Source organism: Eubalaena glacialis, chromosome 9 (genome assembly GCF_028564815.1).
Source record: "Eubalaena glacialis isolate mEubGla1 chromosome 9, mEubGla1.1.hap2.+ XY, whole genome shotgun sequence".
NCBI classification, from domain to species: Eukaryota; Metazoa; Chordata; class Mammalia; order Artiodactyla; family Balaenidae; genus Eubalaena; species Eubalaena glacialis.
This window is the reverse complement of record NC_083724.1, coordinates 122,220,137-122,247,952: the sequence shown is the minus strand read 5'-3', so window position 1 is coordinate 122,247,952 and position 27,816 is coordinate 122,220,137. Positions and strand designations below refer to the sequence as shown.

Sequence of the window (27,816 nt, the reverse complement as noted above, 5' to 3'; positions counted from 1 at the left end):
CTCTCCTCCTTACTTAGAATTAATAGGGAGACCTTTATGTATGTTTAGATTCAGAATTTTATTTTAAATGGATTTCTGTGCCATAACATAATGTCTGTGATACTCTTACTAAAAATTATGTATAATGGTCAAATTCTAACAATTTTTGCAACAAGCTCTCATTACATCTTCTTCAAAATAGGAAAAGTTCCCATTATATACCATTTTGAACATGATTGTTTGCTTACAAATAATTTACTGTAAAAATGTTATTTTCAAAGAAAATTTATGGGAAATGATAAAGCAACTACAAAAATCTTTACAATAAAATCCAGGATAAAAATACTTCTTGGGGGTTGAAAATTTATCAACATGTATAGGTGGATTATAAACATATTTTGGCAATCTGATGGGTTCAAGGGCACTTTAAAAGTTGTCTAGTTAAATTACTACAGATATGACGTGTTTGGTGAAACCCAGTCTGTAAGTCTGACACCAACAATCATTTCTTCCTGCTAAAACATAGAAATAATTTATCTGAAAACCGTGAGTGCTATGAAGAGTTCGATTTCTTCATAAAGATTCCTTTATAAATTGGGCTAATCCCTGGAAGGCCTAAAAGTGAACAGAGAGAAGAATTAATAAAATTAGGATGCTGCTTAGGAAAAGTCTGTCATAACTTTAGAAATTTAAACAAAGAGTATCCATCTTAGGTTGAGATCAGACAGTGAAAGGTCAGGATTAACCTCAGTTTTATCTGGGTCAGAGGCCGTCATGTCCACTAATATAAGTAGACGGAAGCATATCAGAGCCCCAGGAAATTTTTCAAATCCTTATTCCCTCAAGATCATTATATTGTCCCAGAACACGAATTATTTTTTTCATATACTCTCTCACCTGCACATGCCTTCTGTATAGTTTCAGTTGTCCAGCTCTATGCATATATAATTTATGAAAAGCATATTTAGTGACATGAGAAAGCAAGTCAATCAAGAACACACCCGGAGACAACCCATCTCCAAGGATAAGTATACACTCTTCTTACACTTACTGGACTCTTCAGTTTATGGCTCTTCTGTGGGTTCCCGACACACAGTTCTTAGGAACTTGCTTCTTGGTTTCCTGTAATCCTGGTTAAAGCTGGACTTTGTGATTAAGCAATTACTTAACTCCAATCATTAATATTATTCTATTTGACCCTTCCCCCAGAGATAGAGATGGATGGCTTCATGAATTTGTACTATAGCTCATGTTAATTCCATGAAGGAGCGAAAGAGGTTCTCTTTAAAACGTGTTGATAATCTGGCAATAATGTTGAGCAGGTCTGCAATCTATTCAACTCCAATTTGGTCGCATCATTTGTCTATAGAAGCCTGGCAACTTCTTTGAATGGTCGTTTGCGACTTTCCAACTAATACCCATTTTGCAGAAACCCAAGAAGATATCCAATAATGTTGTAACTCCCAAAATGAACACAAAAAATAAATGGATATCTAGTTTTACTCTAAAGAGAATATTGTACTCACCACGTCCATCTGCTCTGGAGAAGCTAAAGAGAAGGATGCTCTGAAGTAGGGGCAAGGAGCTGAACTATCAAGGTAGAAGTTATATCCAGGAAGCACGAATATCTAAGAGAGTTTATGGAAAACAGGTGATGTACCATTAAAGAAAACTAAAAGAAAATATAGGTGAATCTAATCTCAGAGTGGAGGATGACTTTTAAACTTAAAAAACAATGAAAGAAATCACAAGAGAAAAATCAATTTATATAAAATTACTGCATGTCGTACAATAAAACTAAAAGCATAGAAACCAGTGTTTACAATAAATACAGCAATTCTACCTCTTCTCCATATATTATAAAGAATGCACAGAAACAGAGGAAAAACTTTAAAATGGACAAGGACAGCTTATTCAAGAAATAGAAATGGTAATAAACATGAATAAATGTTTAACATAACTAGAAAAGTAAAGTAAATCCAATGAAATATCATTTTTTAAAATATTTCATTTTTTTAAGTTAAACTATAGTTGATTTACAATGTTGTGTTAGTTTCGGGTATACAGCATAGTGATTCAGTTATACATATGTATATATGTATATGTATATCTATCGATCAATCTATCTATTCTTTTTCATATTCTTTTCCCTTATAGGTTATTATAAAATATTGAGTATAGTTCCCTGTGCTATACAGTAGGTCCTTGTTGGTTATCTATTTTATACATAATAGTGTATGTATGTTAATCCCAAACTCCTAATTTATCCCTTCCCCCTTTCCCCTTTGGTAACCATAAGTTTGTTTTCTATGTTTGTGGGTCTATTGCCATTTTGTAAATAAATTCATTTGTGTCATTTGTTTAGATTCCACATAAGTGATATCAAATGATATTTGTCTTTCTCTGACTTACTTAGTATGATCATCTCTAGGTTGATCCATGTTGCTGCAAATGGCATTATTTCACTCTGAGTAATTCTGGCTGAGTAATACTCCATTGTATATATGTACCACATCTTCTTTATCTGTTCCTCTGTTGATGGACATTTAAGTTGCTTCCATGTACTGGCTATTGTAAATAGTGCTGCAATGGAACATTGGGGTGCATGTATCTTTTTGAATTATACTTTTCTCCATATATATTCCCAGGAGTGGGATAACTGGATCATATGGTAACTCTATTTTTAGTTTCCTTTTGAACCTCCATACTATTCTCCATAGCGGCGGCACCATTGTACATTCCCACCAACAGTGTAGGAGGATCCTGTTTTCTCCACACCCTCTCCAGCCTTTATTATTTGTAGACATTTTGATGATGGGCATTCTGACCAGTATGAAGTGATACTTCATTGTAGTTTCGATTTGTATTTCTCTAATAATTAGTGATATTGAGCATCTTTGCAAGTGCCTGTTGGCCATCTGTATGTATTCTTTGGAGAAATGTCTTTTTAGGTCTTCTGCCCAATTTTGGATTGGGTTGTTTGTTTTTTTGATATTGAGCTGTATGAGCTGTTTGTATACTTTGGAAATTAATCCCTTGTCGGTCGCATCATTTGCAAATATTTGTTCCCATTCTGTAGGTTGCCTTTTTGTTTTTTTATGCTTTACTTTGCTGTGCAAAAGCTTTTAAGTAGGTCCCATGTATTTATTTTTGTTTTTATTTCCATTAATCTAGGAGACAGAACAAAAAAGATATTGCTGTGATTTATGTCAAAGAGTGTTCTTCCTGTTTTGCTGTAGGAGTTTTGTATTATCCAGTCTTACATTTAGGTCTGTAAGCCATTTTCAATTTATTTTTGTTTATCGTGTTAGAGAATGTTCTAATTTCATTCTTTTACATGTAGCTGTCCAGTTCTCCCAGCAACACTTACTGAAGAGATTGCCTTTTCTCCACTGTATTTTCTTGCTTCCTTTGTTGTAGATTAATTGGCCATAGGTGCGTGGGTTTTTCTGGGCTTTCTCTCCTGTTCCAGTGGTCTATATTTCTGTTTTTGTTCCAGTACCATACTGTTTTGATTACTGCAGCTTTGTAGTATAGTCTGAAGTCAGGGAACGTGACTCTTACAGCTCCATTCTTCTTTCTCAAGACTACTTTGGCTGTTAGGGGTCTTTTGTGTTTCCATACAAATGTTAAAATTATTTTAGTTCTGTTAAAAATGCCGTTGGTAATTTGATACAGGGATTGCATTGAACCTGTAGTTGGCCTTGGATAGTAAAGTCATTTTGACAATATTGATTCTTCCAATCCAAGAACACGCTATATCTTTCCATCTGTTTGTGTTGTCTTCAATTTCTTTCATCAGCATCTTACAGTTTTCCAAGTACAGGTCTTCTGCCTTTTTAGGTAGGTTTAGTCCTAGGTATTTTATTCTTTTTGATACGATGGTAAATGGGATTTTCCCCTTTATTTCTCTTTCTGCTCTTTTGTTGTTAGTGTATAGAAATGCAACAAATTTCTGTGTATTTATTTTGTATCATGCAACTTTACCAAATTCATTGATGAGCTCTAGTAGTTTTCTGGTAGTATCTTTAGGATTTTCTATGTATAGCATCATCTCATCTGCAAACAGTGACAGTTTTACTTCTTCTTTTCCACTTTGGATTCCTTCTATTTCTTTTTCTTCTCTGATTGCTGTGTCTAGGTCTTCCAAAACTTTGTTGAGTTAAAGTGGCGAGTGGGGCATCCTTGTCTTGTTCCTCACCTTAGAAGAAATGCTTTCAGATTTTCACCATTGAGTATGATGTTAGCTGTGGGTTTTTCATATACAGCCTTTATTATGTTAACGTGTGTTCCTTCTATACCCACTTTCTGGAGAATTTTTATCATAAATGGATGTTGCATTTTATCAGAAGCTTTTCTTGCCTCTATTGAAATGATCATATGGTTTTTATTCTTCAATTTGTTAATGTGGTATATCACATGGATTGATTTGTGGATATTTAAAAAAACTCAAAAAACACAAACATGTGGAGGCTAAACAGTATGCTGCTAAACAACCAATGGATCACTGAAGAAATTAAAGAGAAAATCAAAAGTACCTAGAGATAAATGAAAATGGAAACACAAGTATCTAAAACCTATGGGATGCAGCAAAAGCAGTTCTAAGAGGGAAGTTTATATCAATACAATCATACCTCAGGAAACAACAAAAATCCCAAATAAACAACCTAACCTTACACCTAAAGCAACTAGAGAAAGAAGAACAAACCAAACCTATAGTTAGTAGAAGGAAAGAAATCATAAAGATCAGAGCAGAAATAAATTAGAGACTAAGAACACAGTAGAAAAGATCAATGAAACTAAAAGCTGGTTCTTTGGAAAGATAAATAAAATTGATAAACCTTGAGGCAGACTCATCAAGAAAAAAAGGGAGAGGGCCCAATTCAATAAAATCAGAAATGAAAAGGAGAAGTTACAACCAACACCACAGAAATATAAAGGACCATAAGGGACTACTACAAGCAAGTATATACTAATAAAATGGACAACCTAGAAGAAATGACCAAATTCTGAGAAAGGTACAACGTCCCAAACCTGAAGCAGGAAGAAATAGAAAATATGAACAGAGCAGTTACCAGTACTGAAATTGAACCAGTAAGTTAAAAACTCCCAACAAGCAAAAGTCCAGGACCAGATGGCTTCACAGGTAAATTCTATCAAACATTTAGAGAAGAGTCAACACCTATCCTTCTGAAACTATTCCAAAAAATTGCAGAGAAAGGAACACTTCCAAACTCATTCTATGAGGCCACTATCACCCTACTACCAAAATCAGACAAAGACACCACAAAAAAAGAAAATTACAGGCCAATATCACTAATGAACATAGATGCAAAAATCCTCAACAAAATAGTAGCAAACCGAATCCAATAACACATCAAAAGGATCATACACCATGATCAAGTGGGATTTATCCCAGGGATGCAAGGATTTTTCAACATCTGCAAATCAATCAGTGTTAAATACCCTTTTTGAGTTATCAAATTTGGGGGTGATCTTTCATCTGGGAGTTGAAAGATGAGTAGGCATAGGCCAAGCAAAAAGTAGGGGAAGAGTCTGTCAGGGAGAAGATACAGAGTGTAGTGTCCCCGAGGTGCAAAGAAAATTGGTCACTCAAAGAGGTGGAAACACTTAATACATAGAGTGAAGGAATAAAAATGATAGGTAATGGTGTCAAAACGGTGGGACACCTGCTCTTCCTGGTGACTTCTGTGGCCAACAGCTCGCTACTCCTAAGCATGTGTCCTCTGCTTCCTGCGCATGAAAACACACTGTTCCCAGCCTCTTTCTAGATGCCTGTGGCTGCGTGATTGAATCCCAGCCAGGAGAGGGGAAGTTTTGGTGCTACTTCTCGGCCTGGCCCCGAACATCTCCCTGTGTGACCCACCATGCCCTCTCAATGCTGCGGTCATCATGGATCCGTGTATTGAAAAACTCAGAGCAAGAAGGTGGCAGGAACCTGGGTCTCTGACTCACGGCAGGAGCAGAGGAGCCTGTAGACCATGTCTTTGAAAACTGTGCGTGAGTCAGAACTAAGCTGGGTTGTGTTAAGTCTTTGAGATTGTTGTCTAGTAAAATCATGACATTCAGAACTTTTAAGAAACTGCTTGTATTTTCATGGTGTAAATCTGGCCCCTGGATGTTGAAGTTAGGTGAGCTGGGAATGAAATGATTTGGGGGTATTCTGGGGAGAAAATTTCAAGGCTGAAGATGAGTTTTTTTTTTTTTTCCTGATTAACAATGAAATGAAAACTGTCATTTCTACCAATATTGGGGAACAGTTTAGGGATGTGCCAGAAACAAGTTTCTGTAGAGAAGGAGGGAGTGGTAATAATCTTGCAAGGTGACCAAAATCTGGGTTAAGAGAGTGGTGTTAAAGTTAGAGATTATTTAGAAAAGTTGAAGGTCCATGCAACAGGGTATATGGAATAAACAAAAGGGACTGAAAAAACTATAATAAAATATGAAGCCTGTATCCTTATCTCCTAGCTCAGGGATACAAACAAATAGCCACTTATCAAATATTGTGAATAATAATGGCATTGATAACAAAGCAAGGAAAATGTAATAAAATTGATTTATTGTACTAAAATGCACTTATATGAGTTAAGTCATTTAAGTATTTATTAAGCACTTCCTATGTGCTGTTATTAACATTAAAACAATTCATAAAGCATGAGTCCTGCGGTCAAGTACGATGATTACAGAGAATGAGTGACTTTCCCAGGGGAGTGGATTGGCTCTCGGGTCCAGGCAGCCAGTTCCCAGCTCTGACCTCTAGACTGTCTCTTATGCTCTAGCACAGGAGTTTGCCAACAACAACACGATCTGTTCTTTGTACTCACTGCCTCAAGACAAAAGTGATACTAGAAACAGAACTTGGTGTTTACAAAAGAGTGACGAACATGATAAAGGAATTAATTAATGGAGAACGGTTGATTGACTTGGTAAATTGGAAAGCTACACAGAAGCATATTTAGATGTCTCAGCTTAATTAGTGCCTCTGAATGAAATCTAAGTAGACCTGATTTAAGTACAAAAGGAGAAAAAAACCTAGAAATCCTTGCGGGCTAATTTTAAATGAAAAAAGCAGGATATAAACTTTTCTGTGTAATTTTAATAATGTAAAATAATTGCACAGCCATATCAAACAAACAAACCACCCGATTAAAAAATGGGCACAAGACCTGAATGTACATTTTTCCAGAGAAGACATACAGATGGCTAAAAGGCACATGAAAAGATGCTCAACATCATTAATCATCAGGTTAATGCCAATCATTAACCATTAATCATCAATGCAAATCAAAACCACAATGAGATATCACGTCACACTTATGAAAATGGCAATCATCAAATGGACAACAAATAACAAATGCTGGTGAGGATGTAGAGAAAAGGGAGCCCTTGTAAACTGTCGGTGGGAATGTAAATTGGTAAGCATTATGGAAAATAGTACGGAGGTTCCTCAAAAAACGAAAAATAGAACTACCATATGACCCAGCAATTCCACTTGTGGGTATATGTCCAAAGAAAATGAAAACACTAATTAAAAAAGATACATGCACCCCAGTGTTCATTTCAGCATTATTTATAATTGCCAAGATATGGAAACAACCTAAGTGCCCATCAACAGATGAATGGATAAAGAATATGTGAGATATGTGATGTGATACCCAAAGTCATAAAATGAATGAAATAATGCCATTTGTGACAACATGGATGGACTTGGAGGGTATTATGCTTAGTGAAATAAGTCAGAGAAAGACAAATATGCACTTATATGCAGAATCTAAAAAAATAAAATCAATAAATACAACAAAAAGAAAGAGACTCACACATAATAGAGTGCCCACGAGTGGGAAGAGGGAAGGGGGAAGGGCATGATAGGGGTAGAGGATTAAGAGGTACAAACTATTATGTATAAAATAAAGAAGATACAATGACATATTGTACAGCACAGGGAATATAACCAATTTTTTGTAATAACTTCAAGTGGAGTCTAATTGTTAAAAATATTGAATCACTATGTTGTACACCTGAAACTAATGTAATATTGTAAAGCATTATACTTTCATAAAAAAATAATTTCATAGGCAAACTACTAGATATATACAAGCTGTTCAAGAAAATATTTCACAAATGGTCATAAAATCTGGGCGGTAAAATTATGGGCTATTTAAAAAATTTTCATTATGCTTTAATGAAGAATAATGTTACCATGAGTATGCTTTACTTTCATAATCAGGAAAAAAATCCTTTTATTTTAATACTAATGGCTTATGGTTACCAGTGGGTAAGGGGAGGAGGGTTAAATTGGGAGTTTGGGATTGACATATAAAACTACTATATATAAAACAGATAACTAATAAGGCCCTACTGTATAGCACAGGGAACTCTACTCAATACTCTAAAGGCCTATATGGGAAAAGAATCTAAAAAAGAGTGGATATATGTATATGTATAACTGATTCACTTTGCTGTACACCTGAAACTAACACAACATTGTAAATCAACTATACTCCAATAAAAATTTTTTAAAAATACTAAAAAATATTACTGGCTAATACTTATCAAGCATTTACTATATGCCAGGTATTAGTCTAAGTGCTTTATCCATATTGACTGCTTTCATCATAGCAACCCTAAGAGGGAGGGATTCTTATTATCTGCATTTTCCAGATGAAACTCAGGAAGGGCAACTCATCCAGTGCCACATATCGGGGCAGGGCTGGAGCTGGGATTCACACCCAAGGACGTGACTCCAGAGAGTGTGCTCTTAGCCACTAAGCTAATCAGTAGCTGAGCTGAATGACTGCATTTCCCCTAGTTTAGACCAGGAGACTAATTCTGTAACCCCAAATCTATTATGATCTTAGTAAGGAGATAATGTATCTGATAGGCAAACATTATGCCTTGGGTTGGCGGGCAACGATAGATATCTCTCGCCTTTTTATTAAGATATTACTTTAAAGAAAAAATATAGCTTTTCTTCCCGTTTTACCTCTTTCTTAAAGGCTTTCTCTTCGATCAGTTTTCTTACATCATGAAGGCCCTTAATTTTAACCCATAAAAACATTCCAGCAGTAGGAACATGCCATTCTGCCAAACCTACAAACAAAAGAAGAGAAGAAATATTTCCCGAGACCATTTTTGATGATGTCAACTATATCGCTGAAATGACAAATTGCAGTAACTATAAACTAGTATTTCCAAAAAAGTTCCTTCAGGGATAGCATTTTTAAAAATATAGTTTTATGAGTCCTGAAAATTGATGCTCTGAGTTTTATTTTAAAAAGTAAGGGGAGGGTTTGAAAGGGAGAGAGGAGACTCGTGTGTTTATTTACGATTTTAGTGGGTCTCAGGGCAGTGCGGGGAATCCAGTGCCATGCCCACCTCCCTTCCTTAGAACTGCCCCTAAGCCAAACGTGGCTCTTTCAGTTTTAGGAGCGGATTCCTCAACTCTTTCTAGAGCCTTCTAGTGTTTCAATAAATCCTATCATTTATGTAATTGTTCATAAGTCTAATGAATTGAAGTTTTTATCAGAATGTAACTAATTATGAAAGGAGTACATAAAATTAAGAAATTCTGGTCATTTGTAGGCTTTATGCTTCATTGAATATAAGGATAGAGAAACCAAGAAGGAAGAATAATTATTTTGATTTTGATTATTACCCTTTAAAAAAAAAACCTTGATGTTGATTAAAGCCTTTTTTTCAACTTCACTATAGGAAGTGGTAGAATAGTACTCTTATCAAAAAGATAGTAATTCTATTTTTACCAGGACTACATAGGGAGCAAGATATGAGGGAAATAAGAAGTGAATACTTTGTATTTACTATTATTCTTGCCAAAGGCATTTTTAGTGGTGTAATTAAAGCCATGCAATTCATTTTACTTTCTTCCTTAATAGAAAATTAAATCTAAACCATTCTGAAATCAAATTAGCAATAGAAAATATTAGATAAGTGAGGTTAATGATTAAAAGGCAAATTGTCTGTAATGAGAAACCTGCCTTAGATTGTACTATTTTGTCTTTATAGAGTCAGAAAAGGAATATGTTGTTGATTTCACAATTCCTCTTCTATTTGGAGCAAAATTTTGAAAACCTTTTGAGTACAGATGTTATTTAACTTTAAGTAGGTTATTGCTGGTTGATTGTTAGACTAATTGGTCTTTTGTCTTCAAACCACAGATACTTTGCAGCAGTCAGGTATAGTAGAAATGTGTAGAATTGTGCCAGGGTTTGTGCTGTTACTTCTGAGGTCATTCATAGGGTAACATTTTCTTGACAAGAATACTCCTGGACCCTGTTTCCTTCCCCAAGGTTATTAACAATACTCTGTGGTGTGTATCACTCACTCATGTAAGGGCTACTGTTCATCCCAGGACAGAATGTAAGTTCCACTCACCACTTAACCACTTGTCTGCAGCTGCCAATAATGCATCCCTTTGCTTTCTATAGAAATCAATAACCCTAGAAGAAGAAAACAATGAAAAGGATGTGTTTGCTACATTGATTGCAGACACTAAAAGGCTCTGGAGTCCAGTCTATAAGAATCTATTTTCTATCTTGATGAAAATGTCGAATTCTTGATGAGGGAATAGAGCATATTTATTTGACCTGTCTGATGGTAAACTTTTTTACCATTGTGGTCTTTCCATTATTTTGGAATAATTCAAAAATGAAAATTAATAGAGTGAAGCCCATTTCTATATAAAGTATGGAACCTAAAATACAGTACCTCTCTACATGAGCCAGGAAGCCCTCTTCTCCCCATTGGTGTAGAAGCTGTGATACCAGGAGCTAAAAGGGATGAGACAGTTATAAGGTTCATCATCTAAAATATGTTTTTTGCCAAACATCACAGCAAATCACTCTTGATTATGTGCAAACGACCCTAAGAAGATGCAACAACCTGCACGAAGCCTTATAGGCTCAGCGACTTATAACAACGTTGATTAATAACAATGACAACAACAATAGTAAAAATAACAGATATTTATATGGTCCTTGCTATGTGCTGGAAACTGCTGTACCATATGAATATATTTCAGCTAAGCTGATCTTTGTAATACCCTTATGAGGCAGGTCACTATTTCCACTCTACTGATAAAGAGAATGAGGCACAAGGTGAAATTAACTTTCCTGCAGTCACTGCGCATCACAGAGCCTGGACTTAGGTCAGACTGTCCAGCCCCAGGTCCACCCAATAACTGCCGCCCTAGATGGCCTCTCTAAATACAAAACACATACAGTCTATATAAGAAGTTATACAATATATTTAGAGATTTTTGTATCCAGAATGAAAGTTCTAAATGTTCTAAATGGATAGTGAAATTTGGTTGATAACAGATACAGAAAATATAGAAAAAGCCCCCAAGTTGATAAAACATGGGATATCTGCACTTTGTGGAATGTATAATATCAAAGAAATGTCCATTCTACATGAACTACCCCTTTTGCGTTCTTAGGTAGCCGTTCTGTCCTTAAGGTCTGATTCTCAAGGTTGCCTTAGGGATGGGTCCAATAATTTCTCAAAGCTTGTAAAGAAATTTATACATTCTCCAAAAATAATTTTACTGTATTTTAGTTAAAATACATTCCAGCTGGTGGCTGTAGGGAGGTTAGCACATGGGCAGTGAAGGCAGACGTCGGGCCACCACACGGGTTTGAACCCTTGCTCTCAGATTCCAGGACAACGAAGCTAATGCTGTGTTACTTCACCAAACCTCTTCCATCCTGTCGAGTCCAACACAGTTTTTATGGGATTCCCAGGCTAGATGCCAGGACACAGATGAATAAGATCTCTGACCCTCAAGGAGCTTGGTCTACACTGTGAAACAGCACCAGGTCCATTCAAATCTCTTTTGCCTTTTAGAGCAAACATCTGCTGTGCGTGGTCTCCTAATTCAGTCCATGTGGAACTAGAGATGCAATCAGTGATTTCTCTCTCGGCCACCTACACGCAGTCATATTTGCCAACATCTATTTTATTTTATGATCTGATTCAAAAAATTCCTACCTGGGTGAAAGTGCTGGTGTGCATTGTTGAGACTTCTGTGTGTAAAACAATTCTCTCGATCAAGGGCTTTGGACCAGTTATAAACCCTATTCTTAACCTGCACAAAGAGAGAAAAGGCACAATACCAACCCTGCATTAACAATTAATACCTTGTTACTGATTTCATGGGGAAGAAAGTTGTGACCTGGGGACAAATGGACCTAGACAGTTAACACATTCTAATAAAACAACTTCTTATTTAAAATACACATTTAAATTAAATTGTACTGTTAAAATAGAATGCATATCTGACCAGGTATTTCTAAATGTGCTCTTTCATATATGCAAGCAAAAACCTGACCAGTCCCCATTAAGCTATAGCTTAATGGCCAAGTATCTTTGACCACTCGGAAGGATTGGTAGAAAAGCCTGGTATTAATAGATAAAATCAAACAGGAATACAAGTATCTTAAATGAGAGGAACTGTTTGCACTAAGAGATGCTGAGGTGCAGCCTCTGTCACCTGTAGATGCAGCCTGAAGGCACAGCCAGGGCCTTACCCAGAGGACAGGACTTTGGAAAAAGAGTCAGCTCGGATGACACGCCCATCAACGTCCATGGAGAGAAAAGTCGGTGCCCAGGGCTTGAAATGGAAGAAAAATACTGTTGGTTTGGGAAGTCTGTTAGAGACCGTATCCCTACTTTGTGCAGAGAGTGGGGAGGAATGGATTTGGAGAACAGTAGGACAAACATCCTTTTTCTTGTCTTCATCTCAGCCCTTTGAAATGGAGTAAGAACCAGAGATGCATGTTCTTCTATTCGTATCTGCTGATCTTCACGGCTTTTCTGCCAAACACACACACACACACGTCCTCTCACTTGCTCACGATGCCACTCCCGTGAGTTTAGGGAAACCTCACACAGGACCTCCTTGTCCCAAGGCTTGAGATCCAGGATGAACAGATTTCGAGGAAGGATTCAAGAAAAAGTAGTTTGGAAAAGACCAAAACGAAGAGGGCCATCAGCATTCAGGGCTGTTTAGAAAGAGAATGCTGACCCTTAGACCAACTAGAAACACAAAAAAGGTGCAAATGAAGACGAGCAGTGTAGTCGGTGTGCAATGCTGAAACTTCCGTATTTACTTCAAAAGTAAATGCCAACAAGAAAGGGGGCCATGGTCGTGTTGAAGGTGGGCGGCAGGCAGGCATGGTATTCAGGCAAACTAGATAAAAAGCCGAGAGTTCTGTTTCTTCTCCGTAGATAAAAAGTGGGGACTGAGCCCATGTGTTTGTTCTGTGCAGCCCTGAGAGCAAATACAGTGTTGGATTTTGAGGAATTGGGCATTGGGAGTCTGTACCACTACCATTGTCTCCTAGGAAACCATGCTCGTTCACAGTGCTGTACGTATATAGTGGGAAAGGATCTAAAAGTCCATCATTCTGCAGGTAAGTCCCCGGCCCTAAGCGACAGGGATGGCGAGTAGGCAGCATGATGCTAGGAACGCCCCTCCTCTGCCCACCGCCACCTCACTGACTGAGCGCGGCCCTCCTTCTCCTTCAGCCTGGACACAGCTCCCAAGTCCTCAGCCCATCAGCCACCCCCGAGACACTGAGGTTGACACCCAAGGAGATGCCCACTCCATAACCCTGGTACGATGTCTAAGGAGCCACGATCTGGATTTGGAGTCCAGACGACCCTCACCCTTGACTCACTCGACCCTCCACGTGCCTGGCACAGAGAGCCAGCCACTATTCTAAAGGTAAGGAATTTCTAGAAAGAGCAGTAATACCAGAGATGAAAATACTCAGCAGCTTGGCTAAACTCAAATCAGCGCAATAACTTACAGCCACTTATCTACTGATTGTGGGCTGAGTTGACACTGCATTTACCTTGTTGAACTGCATAAAATAATAAGGATCGTCTTCTATGATGAGGAAGTCATATTTTCTTGCGAGCTAAAAAAGTTAAAGGAGCATATTTATTTCTTCAGATCGCTCGAAGATGAAAATCACTTGGAATCATAGTTCTTTGTACTCATTTCTGTGTAGCTTAATATATGATTCTAGAACAGTGTTTATAGTGAAAATCTTAGGCATCATGTTCAGCTACCTAGAGGAGACTTTACAAAAGGAGCCTGCCTCCTATTTTAAAGGAATTTCTTTGTAACCTGAAATGACAAGAAGTAGGAAAGGGAAGGGACAGGTTGAAAATACAAACATAAAATAATGAAAATCAAACTTGGGGCCAGTTATTAAATAACCTCATAGAGTTTAACATCACACCAAGAATAACATTTCTTTCAATGAAAATATCAATTAAAGGGAAAGAAAAATCTCATAGTCAACAAGAGTGTAATAGTTTCTTGAATTTAAATTCATGGCGACCCTGGCAGAGATGACTTCCTTTTATTAAAAATCATCTTCCTTGAGAGCAAGTGGTAATGAGAAGGAACTTGCAGAGCACTCTTCTAAAGGGTCAGAACAAAACAAGAACACAGCCACATAGCACATTCTTTGAAAATACCTCATAGATTTCCTTTTTGCGGTTAGTTGTTAATGAGTTCCCGGCAGGGTTGTTGCCATTTGGGACAGTATAAAGAAATTTGGGGGTGTTTTTCTCGGGGTTCTTTGAATCTTCTGGTTTCCATTTGGAAAGTATTTCTCTGAGAGAGTCTGGAATAATCCCGTGCTCATCACTGGAAACATTAATCATGTTGCAGCCCAGGGGTTGCAGCTGTCCAGTACAAAGAGAAAAGAAAGCCCAAGACTCAGACTTGACACAGAATATCAGTGTCACTGGTTCTTACACTAAGGAGAATGTTACCATTTACACCCTGAAACATAAACCTGCACTCTGCTCTTCACCCACAGTGCATTATCTTTATAATCATGGTTAGAACTGGTTCATAAAATAGGTGTTTATTAAGGAATGTTTTTTGACAAAGTAAATTAATCTTATAAAGCATCTATGATGCTAATACATAAAATAGTTATAAGCAGAGGTGATATTCAAAATATTGGACAAGTGGTGTAGCATGGGCACATCAGATACAGAGCAGGCTGGAATGGGGTCCTGGAGGCCCCCTACCATGCCAGCATTGGCTCTGTACTACGGGGTGTTCAGGTTGGTCTTAGGAGAGGGACAGGGGAGCCAGGGTGGTGCTGGGGCACCAAGGAGCATCAGGGCAGTGGCTCACCAAGGCATGTGGATACTATACTGTACCGATTGCAAAGGCTGAAGTCACAAGTAGTGGCCTTGTTTATAGACATTGTTTTATGAAAGTTTTGTGTTTTTATGTTTTATGTTTGTGGACGAACATAAAGAAAAAAATCGGAACTTAATAAGTAACAAGCAAAGGAAATCATCAACGAATGGAAAGACAACCTACAGAATGGGAGAAGCTATTTGCAAACAGTGGAACTGACAAGGGATTAATTTCCAAAATATACAGACAGCTCATACAGCTCAATATCAAAAAAACAAACAACCCAGTCCAAAATTGGGCAGAAGATCTAAATAGACATTTCTCCAAAGAAGACATGCATATGGCCAACAGGCACATGAAAAGATGCTCAATGTTACTAATTATTAGAGAAATGCAAATGAAAACTGCAATGAGGTACCACCTCACACCGGTCAGAATGGACATCATCAAAAAGTCTACAAATAATAAATGCTGGAGAGGGTGTGGAGAAAAGGGAACTCTCCTACACTGTTGGTGGGAATGTAAATTGGTGCAGCCACTATGGAGAACAGTATGGAGGTTCCTTAAAAAAGTAAAAACAGAATTACCTTATGATCCAGCAATCCCCTTCCTGGTCATATATCTGGAGAAAAGCATACTTCTAAAAGACACATGCACCCCAATGTTCATTGCAGCATTATTTACAATAGCCAAGACATGGAAGCAACCTAAGTGTTCATTGACAGATGAATGGATAAAGATGTGGTATGTATATGTATGTATGTGTATACATATATATATATATATATACACACACACACACACATATATACACAATGGAATATTACTCAGCCATAAAAAGATTGAAATAATGCCATTTTCTGCAACATGGATGGATCTAGAGATTATCATAGTAAGTGAAGTAAGTCAGATGGAGAAATACAAATATCATATAATATTGCCTATATATGGAATCTAATAAAATGATACAAATGAACCTATTTATAAAACAAATAGACACACACAGACATAGAAAACAAACTTCTGGCTACAAAAGGGAAAGAGAAGTGGAGGGATAAATTAGGAGTTAGGGATTAACATATACACACTACTATATATAAAACAGATAACCAACAAGAACCTATTGTATAGCACAGGGAACTATACTCAATGTCTTGTAATAACCTATAATGGAAAAGAATCTGAAAGTTATACATATATATGTATAACTGAATCACTTTGGTGTACATCTGAAACGAACACAACATTGTAAATCAAGTACAATATATTTCAATAAAAATTTTAAAAAATAGCAATAACTGAGTGAGGTTCTCAGAAAAAATATTTTCAAAGGATAAGCAAACACTTTTCTTAGCAGTCAAATGTAGAATTATGCACTGAGAATAATCCAGACCCCACTTATGGTAAATTTAAAAGGTCTTAGACTTAGAAATCACATAAACATGAATAAAAGAAGTTAATATTTGACCATGAGATAAACACACATGGACTGTCAGCATATTCCCTCACAGCCTGGCATTGGTCTCTGTTTGGGTGTGTGCAAACGTGTGTGCATGTGTGCTGTTTACATAGATAAAAATTTTATATTTATAGGCATCGTGTAATCTTATGACTTAGGAGTTTAGGAAAATAATTAACAATTAGTATCCAGTCACTAAGACAAGGTAATTATTTTATTTTAGTTTTTTAAATTAGGGCAAAATTTGTAAATAACAAAAATTTGCCATTTTAAAGTGTGCGACTCAGTGGCATTAATTACATTCACAACGTGTGCGTCCATCGTCACTATTAATTTCCAAAATCTTTTCATCACTCCAAACAGACCCCCTGTATCATTAAGCAATAACTCCCCACTTCCCCCTCCCTCAGCCCCTGGTAACCACTAAGCAACTTTCTGTCTCTGAGTTTGCCTATTTCAGATATTTTGTACAAGTGGAATCATACAATATGTGTCCTTTTGTGTCTGGCTTCTTTCACTTGGCATAGTGCTTTCAAGGTTTATCCATGTTGTAGCAGGTGTCAGAACTTCCTTCCTTTTTCTGGCTGAATAATATTCCATTGTGTGGATGGACCACATTTTATTCATGCGCTGATGTAAACTTGGGCTGCTCCATGTTTTGCCTATTGTGAATAATGCTGCTATGAACATTCATGTTTCTGTTTGAGCCCCAGTTTTCACATCCTTTTGGGTACATACTAGGAGTGGAATTTGTATGTCCACGGTAATTCTATGTTTAATTTTTTGAGGCACTGATAAACTGTTTTCCACAGGGGCTGCACCATTTTACATTTCCACCAGCAATGTACTGCGGTTCCAATTTCTCTACATATTCACCATTACTTGCTATATTCCATTAAAAAAATAATAGCCATCCTAGTAGGTGTGAAGTAGTATCTCACTATGGTTTTGACTTTCATTTCTCTAGTGATGACTAGTGATGTTGAGCATCTTTTCATGTACTTATTGGCCATTTATATATCTTCTTTGTAGAAATGTCTATTCAAGTCCTTTGTCTATTTTTAAATTAATTTCTTTGTCCTTTGTTTTTTAGTTGTAGGAGGTCTTTATATACTCTGGATATTGAACTCTTACCGTATATATGATTTGCATGTATTTTCTCCCACTCTGTAGGCTGTTTTTTCCCTTTCTTCATAATGTCCTTTGATGCTCAAAAGATTTTAATTTTTGATGAAGTGCAATTTATCTATATTTTTGTTGTTGCTTGTATTTTTGTTGTTATATCTAAGAATAGTGCCAAATCCAAGGTCAAGAAGATTTGCCCTTATGTTTTCTTCTAAGAGTTTATAGTTTTAGCTCTTATATTTAAATGTTTGATCCATTTTGAGTTAAATTTTTATATGGCATGAGGTGAGGGTCCAATTTCTTTCTTTTGCATGTGGAAATCCAGTTATCCCAGCACAATTTGTTGAAGAGACTTTTTTTTTCCTGTTGAATGGTTTTGGTACCCTTGTCAAAATCAATTGGTCACAGCTGTATGGTTTATTTCTGGACTCTCAATTCTGTTCCATTGGGATATGTATCTCTCCTTAATGCCAGTACCAGCCGGTTTTGATTACTACAGATTACTGCAGTTGGTTTTGAAATTGGGAACCGAGAATCTTCTAACTTTGCACTTTTTCAAGATTGGTTTGCCTGTTTGGACCCTTTCCAATCCCAAATGAATTTGAGGATTGGCTTTTCTATTTCTGCAAAAAAGGCTAATGGAATTTTGATAGGGATTGCATGGAATCTGTAAATTGCTGTGGTAGTATTGACACCTGAACAGTATTAAATCTTCCAACCCAGGAGAAGGTGATGTCTTTCGGTTTATTGGCATCTTCTTTAATTTCTTTCAGCAATGTTTTTTAGTTTTGTTTTTTAATTTTTTAAAATTTTTATTTATTTATTTATTTATTTTTGGCTGTGTTGGGTCTTTGTTTCTGTGCGAGGGCTTTCTCTAGTTGCGGCGAGCGGGGGCCACTCTTCATCGCGGTGCGCGGGCCTCTCACTGTCGCGGCCTCTCTTGTAGCGGAGCACAAGCCCCAGACGCGCAGGCTCAGTAGTTGTGGCTCACGGGCCTAGTTGCTCCCCGGCATGTGGGATCTTCCCAGACCAGGGCTCGAACCCACGTCCCCTGCATTGGCAGGCAGATTCTCAACCACCAGGGCAGCCCTGTTTTTTAGTTTTTAATGTGGAAGTCTTTCACCCATTTTGTTAGATTTATTCCCAGATTTTTTATTCTTTTGGATGCTATTACAAATGGAATTTTCTTAATTTCCTTTTCAGATTGTTCATTAGAAAAGCAATGTTTATAATATATTTTTACCCCTACTTGGGAGTGTTGAGGAAATATGCCTTTCATTATGAAAGCTAATTGCTTTCTATATATATTAATTTTTCACAAAGATAATATTAAATTCAAAAAAAAATGATAATCCATGAAGTTAGATTCAGTAGAGCATAAGGGTCATCTCATTAAATCCCCTACTCTAAGCTAGAATTACTTTGCTAGCATTCATGTCAGGTGGCCACTGAGAGTTACTCTGAGCCCCTGCAGTGATGGGCAGTGCTTTAGTTTTTAATGTGGAAGTCTTTCACCCATTTTGTTAGATTTATTCCCAGATTTTTTATTCTTTTGGATGCTATTACAAATGGAATTTTCTTAATTTCCTTTTCAGATTGTTCATTAGAAAAGCAATGTTTATAATATATTTTTACCCCTACTTGGGAGTGTTGAGGAAATATGCCTTTCATTAAGAAAGCTAATTGCTTTCTATATATATTAATTTTTCACAAAGATAATATTAAATTCAAAAAAAAATGATAATCCATGAAGTTAGATTCAGTAGAGCATAAGGGTCATCTCATTAAATCCCCTACTCTAAGCTAGAATTACTTTGCTAGCATTCATGTCAGGTGGCCACTGAGAGTTACTCTGAGCCCCTGCAGTGATGGGCAGTGCTTTACTCCTCAGAGAGCTGGTAAGGCTGATGGTTAGAAAGTTGTTACATTGAGTTGAAATTGTTTCCCTGTAGTTTCCACCCTTTGGTTCCAGTTGTATGAACCTGAGGTCATGCACAGACAAATCTAACTCCTCTGTCACATGCCTAGCTTTAATGTACTTGAGGACAATTCTCATGCCCCCCTGGAGTCTTCTCTTTCTGCAGAAAAGAGCATAGTTCCTAAAACAATTCAACCTATGGTATTATTTCCATTTCTTTGTTCACTCTGGTCACTTTTCTCCGACTGTGCTCCAGTCTGTATTCACATCGACCCAAAAGTATTGTGCCCCCGACAGTGGTGTGCTCTGACCGGGGCACAGCAGAGCAGGTGATCCGATTCCTCGTTCTGGATATCAGAGTCCCATTCATTAACACTGGAGAGGAAAGTCCTAATCATACCATGTTACTGTACAGTTACTCTCCATTGACATATGATCATCCTTAGGCGTGTGGTAATATAGGTGGTAGTGAAAAAACCTCTTTGTAAATTAAGTCACATTTCACGTGAAATATTAAGAAATCTGGACATGATTTTGCACAACCCAATTTTAGCACCCCTACATTTAGACTTTGTAAGGAGAAATGTATAAAGCAGAGGGTACATTTCACATATTTTGCATATATTAATGATTCTCCTGTTTAAGAAGAAAGATGCTATTTTATGTTTCAGTGGGCAGATAATTCTCAAGGTGCAGTGGTTTCTTCTTATTTGTTATAAGAAAGAGAGTTGCCTTTTGTAGAAATGTGTACTCACAGCATGAATTGTTCCTGAATAAATAGGTTCATTTACGAGGATATTATCTCCAGGATTAACGATCATTTCAAATACCTAACAAAAGACGCATAGGTTAGCTTGGTTAGTTTGGTTTCCAGTCTTAGAAACCACCCCCCCCCTTTTTTTTTTTAGTTTGGGCTCACTAGGATTCTAGAGAAGGAGTTGGCAAGTTTTCTGTAAATGCCAGATGGGATGTATTTTGTGAGCCCTGGTGTCTCCATTGCAACTACTCATCTCTGCCTCAAGGTGAGAAAACAGCCCTAGACAATACGTCAGCCGATGGTGTGGCTGAGTTCCAATAAAACTCTACTTACAGAATCAGACAAGGGCTGGCTTGGCTCTCAAGCCACAGTTTGCAAAGCTCCGTTCTAGGTTGAAAAAAAAAAAACATAACTGCTTTGGCTCCTAAAATTTATTTATTCCTTTTATTCCTTTTCTGAAAAATTTAAAAATATTTGCTATAAGCCAGGCCTGTGTAAAGGGTGGAGGTAAAGTAATGAGCATAAAGGCATGGTTTTTACCCTCATGGAGGTACTAGTCCACCATTCTGACTAAATTTTATACGAGTCACAGAATCATTCTTTCCTGCCCTGTGATGTTTCACAATCCCCAGGTCAAGCCTCTCCTCCCTATTATTTTAACAACCTAGAGCTCTTGATAAACAGCACAGCCATTATACATTGGGACAGAAGATTTGACTTTTGTTTCCTGATTTGGTCTAGGATATTCCATTTACTTTTCCTTATGAGCTTTTGGCATTTTATGACAGTATCTTCCTCTGACAAGTTTCTAATTGATTCAGGATTTACAGGACCTCCTAGGACCAAACAGATCACTGGGGTGGCTTGTGTATCATCGGTGGATCAGATGAAAACCTCATCACATACATTTCCCATGTCAGTTAGGGGACATGAGAAAGTCAAATATCCTAAATGAGGAGGGAGGGCTGTTTATTATCTGAGACACGGACACCTAAAATAATATCCATCCTGGAGAACAAAGTGGGAGAAATATTAAACCAGATTCCCAGGAGGCCTCTGTAACAAGCATGGCTATAAGCCAGTGAGTTACTGATGCATTTGGCCACCTATGCTATCTTCCTCTTTGATATGACTGATGTTGCAACAGACAAAGAAGAAACTTTCTTGTGCATCTTTCTGGAAAAAAAAAAAAGGCACATAATGTCCCTTCTTAAGAAAAGAATTTCACTGAAAAGAACTTTTTTTTACTACTAGTCTGGAGCATCACAAATGTTTCTCTTCAAGAAAAAAAATAAAACAGCAGCTAATCCTTTTATTTTTCCTAATTCAGGACAAAAAGGGGGAGGAAAATTATAAAGTCTTATTACTTTAATACCTTATTCTGTAAAAATAATTTAATTGAAATTCATTAAAACTAACTGGATTATAACTTTCACATTTACATAAGAAAGAAGAGCAAGAAAGCTACTCTGGTTTGAGATAAACAAGAGTCACACTTTCATCTAGATGTGAGGACTGAATGTAGAGCCTCCTTATCCAGGACTAATTATTCATGAAAAAGAAAAGAAAAAAATAGATGAAACTGTAACCATACATGCAGTCTCTTTATCCGGGGACCCCCCAGTGGTGGTTACCTCTGTGGAGTTCCTGGAACCCAGGAGAGAGGCAGAGAGAGAGAGACAGAGAGAAAGAGAGAGAGAAAGTAACCCAGAGGAGAAGTCAGCCACAGACGCAGACATATACATAGACGTGGAGAAGCACATCCAAGAGGGAGTCAGGGTACAAGAGGCAGCTGGCACAGACGATGACACCAGCAGACACACAAAGGAATGACGTTTCATCTCAGGAGTACCAGGATACACCCTCAAAGAATTTAAAAGTCATACACTGAAATGTTATAGCCACAAGCAAAACTGAAATTTAGCCTGAATCTCTGAGTCAGATGAAAGTAAGCAGCGCTCACTAAGCTGCAGGAAGGGGTTGAGTTCTGCCTGAATGGGAATCTTGTCCTAATTACTCAGAGCTCTGGGTCAATGATGATGGGATCTCTGTTTAAGAGAAATCAGGTTGCAGATGAAGCAACTGACAAAGGATTAATCTCCAAAATATACAAGCAGCTCATGCAGCTCAATATCAAAAAAACAAACAATCCAAAAATGGGCAGAAGACCTAAATAGACATTTCTCCAAAGTTTGAACACATACAGATTGCCAACACACACATGAAGAGATGCTCAACATCACTAATCATCAGAGAAATGCAAATCAAAACCACAATGAGGTATCACCTCACACCATTCAGAATGGCCATCGTCAAAATATCTACAAACAATAAATGCCGGAGAGGGTGTGGAGAAAAGGGAACCCTCTTGCACTGTTGGTGGGAATGTAAATTGATACAGCCACTATGGAGAACAGTATGGAGGTTCCTTAAAAAACTAAAAATAGAACTACCATACGACCCAGCGATCCCACTACTGGGCACATATCCTGAGAAAACCATAATTCAAAAAGGAACATGTACCACAATGTTCATTGCAGCTCTATTTACAATAGCCAGGACATGGAAGCAACCTAAGTGTCCATCGACAGAGGAATGGATAAAGAAGATGTGGCACATATATACAATGGAATATTAGCCATAAAGAGGAACAAAATTGAGTTATTTGTAGTGAGGTGGGTGGACCTAGAGTCTGTCATACAGAGTGAAGTAAGTCAGAAAGAGAAAAATAAATACCATATGCTAATGCATATATATGGAATCTAAAACAACCGGTACTGATGAACCTAGTGGCAGGGCAGGAATAAAGATGCAGATGTAGAGAACAGACTTGAAGACCCAGAGTGGGGAAGGGGAAGCTGGGACAAAGTGAGAAAGTGGCATGGACATATACACACTACCAAATGTAAAATAAATAGCTAGTAGGAAGCTGCTGCATAGCACAGGGAGATCAATTCGATGCTTTGTGACCACCTAGAGGGGTGGGATAGGGAGGGTGGGAGGGAGGCTCAAGAGGGAGGGGATATGGGGATGTATGTATGCATATGGCTGACTGACTGTTGTACAGCAGAAACTAACACAACATTGTAAAGCAATTATACTCCAATAAAGATGTGAAAAAAAGAAAGAGAAATCAGGTTGGTGAATGTCTTTAAGTTCCGTTTATGATTCTAGGTGAAGACAAGGAAGACTTTGTAGCCCACAAAACATGATGCTCTGTGGTTAAGGGAGAGATGGCTGTATGGGTGAACATAGTATTTGATTCTTCCCGCGGGTGCCTTTCCTTCCAGTCTTACCTTACAGAGACCTTCTTGGCTGCCACATGTGACACACATGTCCATTTGTCCTTGGCTGGGTGGATAATGGATGGTGGGAGGATTATGCAATTTTACTTGTAACTGTTTTAGCCAGGATAACAGCTCTGGGAGTCTAAAGCATAAAATGCATTTAAAAATTGACAGTAGTGAAAATCATAATAATAGTAGATAGGAGCTAAATGGTGGCTTTATACCAGGCACTTTATACATTCAATTTAAAGGTCCTCAAATGCTTTTTGCCAATATTAATATCTTTACTTAAAAGACAAGGCAACAGACTTAGAGATTAAGAAATCCACATAAAGTTAATCAGTTGGTGATTAAAAGAGCTGAGATTTGAATCTACGGCTTTCTCATTCCAAAGCCTGTACTTTTTCTTTTACATTAGAGCACTCACTGTGTAATCAATTTTTTGTTTCCCTTAGGGAGATTTCTGTAGGATACCTAGAAGTGCAGGTTCAGTAAGTTCTTTGCATCATGGAAAGAAAAGCTTCTGTATACATTATATACAGTACAATTCTTATGCACCCAACGTGCATTATTCTTCAATCACAGAGCAAACAGGCTTTAATAAAGTGTAATTCATAGACACTCTGCAAGTTACCCTTTATCACTGGAAGAAGACCAGCTAGGAAAGCCTTAGAATATGTGTTCCAGTTGCCTTTATGAGATTAAACACATCTGAACTGAGGGCAACGTGGATGCATAGCTGCGTGTTTAGAAAGGGAACATAATCATTAAAAAATTTCCCCAGGACCTAAACTGGCTGCTTCCTGGGTCATCCATTTCCTCCTTTCTCCTACCCTGCTTCTTCACCTAGCTATCGTCTCTCTCTCTCTTTTATTCCAGTCTCAGCTCAAATGGTACCTACTTTCAAAAGCCTTCTCTCCCTCTCCTAGTCGTATAAGGTTGAGAAGCAGTCACTAAGGGTCTTAAGCATTCAGTATTATTGCTGCTATTATTCTTCTTCTAAAGCTCTTCCCCAAACCTTCCTCACTGCTGAATACCCAGTTAAAAAACACACACGTCACTTCATCAGCGGGCTGTAGAATACTGCTCATGAAAATGAACCAACAAGGTTACGTTATCTACTGATCAGTACCCAGCACTCTGAGAATACTGCAGTGCTCTCTTCATCATCTCTTCATCAAATTGGATGGTCTCTCCGTTGTCTGTGGTGATAACCGCAGTCTTGAAAGGGAACGTGTTGGGGTTTGGTGCTCCAGTCGCCAGGGAGAGGACAGATTTCGATGACTTGCCCAATATCTCAGCTACAACAAATAAGGAGGAGAAGAAGAAACACTTTCAGTGAAGACTTTCCTAAACAGAGATGGTTCAGCATGTTGCATTAAAGTCAGTAAAACTTTAAAGTGTAACGATTTCTAGTGATAGAATGCTAGTCCGAAAGAAACATAGAAGATGCCTTTTTTTGTGGACCGACCTCACCGGTGGAGGAACTAAGGAAGAGACACGTGCATCTAAGAAGGCAGAGTGATCAGGCAGACAAGCCAAAGGCCACAGTAACAGAAAACGGTCTTCCACTGGGCCCGTCCCTGCCCGGCTCCGCGCGCACCCCGCTCTCTCCCGCGAACCCGCCCTCCCCACTCCGCACGCGCCCGCACGCTGAGCCGAACCCCGACTCCTGTGCCCGGGAGAGCCCTCTGGAGCCTAAGCAGGACGTGTCCACAGCGGCCTGCCCTCTCTCTACTGCTGATGGCCCGCCCTCGTGCCCGTTCCAGCGCGGCTTCTGTGCCAGGTCTGCGCAGAGCCGGGCTCAGGCCGCCCCGAGCAGCTCTGCGGGGACCGCCCCCTCCAGTGGGAGAGCAGGGCCCGGACTCACTCATGACTCGAATGGCAGAAGGCTTTCTGGCCGCGCTCGCAGCCGTGATGAACCGTGTGTAATTCATTCTCGGATTCCAAGCGGCAAGCCCCGCCTTAGGTGGTTGAAGACTAGGAAAACCAAGGATCCGCGTCAATCCTGCCCCCTAACCCCTGCCCTGGAAAGGCCACCTCTGCTGTCCCCCGCATCTGGTCCGGCGCGCGGAGCCAGGAGAGGCCGCCGAAGGCCCGGCTGGTGGCTGCGCGAGAGCCTGGTTAGGATCCGGCCTGGCGCGTAGCAGGACTGGCAAAGTCCACTGGCAGGTTAGGATGCGGGCCCCTCCCGCCCCACTCCCTTTGGTACCTCCCCCTGCCGCGCCCCTCCATCCCGGCCCCGCCCCTGCCACGCCCTTCCATCCCTCCCCCGCCCCGGGCCGCGACTCCAGACCCGCCCCCGCCCTCGTATGCCTTTAGCCCGTCCCGCCCGTGACCGCCTGTCCTGCTGGGGACCTGACCACGCGCCTGCAGCCTGCTCTTTTTGTTGGCGCAGGCAGTGCGGGAGGCCGCATTTAATGATTTACCACTGGGTGTTTTGCACAAGGTAATTAATCTTTCTGGGCATTAGTTTGCTCACAGGGCTGTGGGCAGGATGAAATCAGGGAATCTCAGACACTCCTCAGCACGGTGACCTGATCTTACAAAAGCCTTCAGTAACTGTTAGCTATTATTATGACTAGTAACAACGTTCTTAGCAAAATTAAGGACACAGTTTCCTAATGGTTTTTGCTAGAGAAACTGGCAACATTTAAGGCAGATTATGTCCTTAGTTCATTCATGTAGGCAATTAAGGGTCTTTGTGAGGTTACCTATTTAAAAAAGTGTTGCCTCTGCATTTTTCTGGAAATTAGCTCAAGAAGCTCTAACTAACCTCTAAATTATAAACCACAGTTAATCATGAAATAAAAGTGGAGATCTTGATGTTACTAGAGATTCAGGATTCCACCCTCCCCACCCCCCCACCCCATTAGTGTTGTTCCCTTGGATACTTAGATACCTTAGATACACAAACTTAAACTTCTTGCCTTTGGTTGTAGGAACCTGTTTGTGAAAGGTCTTTGGTGTTCAGGTCTATGCTGCTTACAATATTTATTACACAGAGACTTTTTTTTTTAAGTACGGAACTAATGCCCGCCCATATTTCCAATCAATGGCAATAAAACTAAAGGAGCCAAAACTAAAGAGATTTCGGGCCAGCTCGTCATAAGTTGCGGGCTCTGAAGCTTCATGGGTTTGCTGAATTTTCTCCTTGGCTGCTGGAGTTGGACAGGTGAGAGGCTGAGGGTGCTGATTCACTATGAGGTGGTGACGATTTAGGTCAGGTAGCGAGGCAGAGAAGTGGCCCATCAGGGCGGCTACTGGAGCGCAGGGGACCTGAGGGTTGTGCTTAGAAAAGGCAGGCAGAGCATGGCCGGAGTGGTGGGAAAGGGTAGGCAAGGGCTAAGCTGGGGACAGCTTACCTGACAATCAGAAGCTGAAAACCGAAGAGACAGTTGATTGCCAGAGAAATCCAACAGACCAGCCTTTGAAATTGTCAGGAGCAACCGCAGAAGGAGTTCTTTGCCGGGTGTGGGGTGAGTGAGCAAGGTCACGGCTCAGGCTGCCTTTTAAAGACTTGGCTTAGGACTCCTGGGGACAGAATGTATTAAAGGGCCAGGGCTTGTGGACCCAGTCATCCTCTAAACATTTATTGAGTGCTTCCTCTGTGCTGGGAGCTGTAACACGTCTAAAGAGATGACGGAGACCAGCCACAGGTCTGGAGGCTGGAAGTGCAGGATGAAGGTGTCAGCAGGGGTGGTTCTCCCTGAGACCTGTGACCAGGAATCTGTTCCAGGCCTCTCGGCTAGATACTGGTGGTTTGCTGGTAATTTTTAATGTTCCTTGGCTTGTGGTTGCATCTTCATCTTCACATGGTGTCTCCCTGTTGTGTGCATGTCTCTGTGTTCAAACTTCCCTGTTTTATATGGACACCAGTCACATTAGACTAGGGCTCACCTTCATCACCTCATGTTAACTTGGTTACCTCTGTAAGCACTGTATCTTCAAAGAAGATCACATTTCTAGGTACTAGGGGTTAAGACTCTAAAGTATCTTTTTCTTTTTTTAATTGCAGTATAGTTAATTTGCAATGTTCTGTTAGTTTCAAGTGTACAACAAAGTGATTCAGTTATACAT

The 27,816-nt window shown here is 39.0% G+C and overlaps 1 protein-coding gene and 1 long non-coding RNA gene across 6 annotated transcripts in view; one reads left to right on the top strand and one right to left on the bottom strand.

Moving 5' to 3' along the window:
* LOC133098082 (uncharacterized) overlaps nt 1-13,811 on the top strand; it is a 51,409-nt gene extending 37,598 nt beyond the window's left edge. For both annotated transcript variants that reach the window (XR_009702109.1, XR_009702108.1), the window contains exon 4: nt 13,546-13,811. This is a non-coding gene — a long non-coding RNA (uncharacterized LOC133098082). The remainder of the gene's footprint in view (nt 1-13,545) is intronic.
* Nucleotides 73-27,230, bottom strand: LOC133098081 (kynurenine/alpha-aminoadipate aminotransferase, mitochondrial-like). 4 transcript variants are annotated; one of them, XM_061200779.1, is made up of 15 exons: nt 27,102-27,230; nt 25,607-25,716; nt 24,869-25,037; nt 23,746-23,878; nt 20,448-20,522; nt 14,509-14,718; nt 13,875-13,940; nt 12,546-12,628; nt 12,007-12,103; nt 10,726-10,787; nt 10,393-10,457; nt 8,984-9,090; nt 1,506-1,607; nt 1,031-1,109; nt 73-594 (listed from the first exon to the last, which is right to left on the bottom strand). In XM_061200779.1, exons 2-14 carry the CDS (start codon nt 25,671-25,673, stop codon nt 1,044-1,046), a joined length of 1,302 nt encoding a protein of 433 aa, XP_061056762.1. In that variant the 5' UTR covers nt 25,674-25,716; nt 27,102-27,230; the 3' UTR covers nt 73-594; nt 1,031-1,043. The 4 variants fall into 4 exon arrangements, with proteins under 4 accessions (XP_061056762.1, XP_061056761.1, XP_061056765.1 ...); XM_061200778.1 differs by lacking the exon at nt 27,102-27,230 and having other exon boundaries at nt 25,607-25,916; XM_061200782.1 differs by lacking the exons at nt 20,448-20,522; nt 27,102-27,230 and having other exon boundaries at nt 25,607-25,915.
* Between the last annotated feature and the right edge of the window lie 586 nt (nt 27,231-27,816).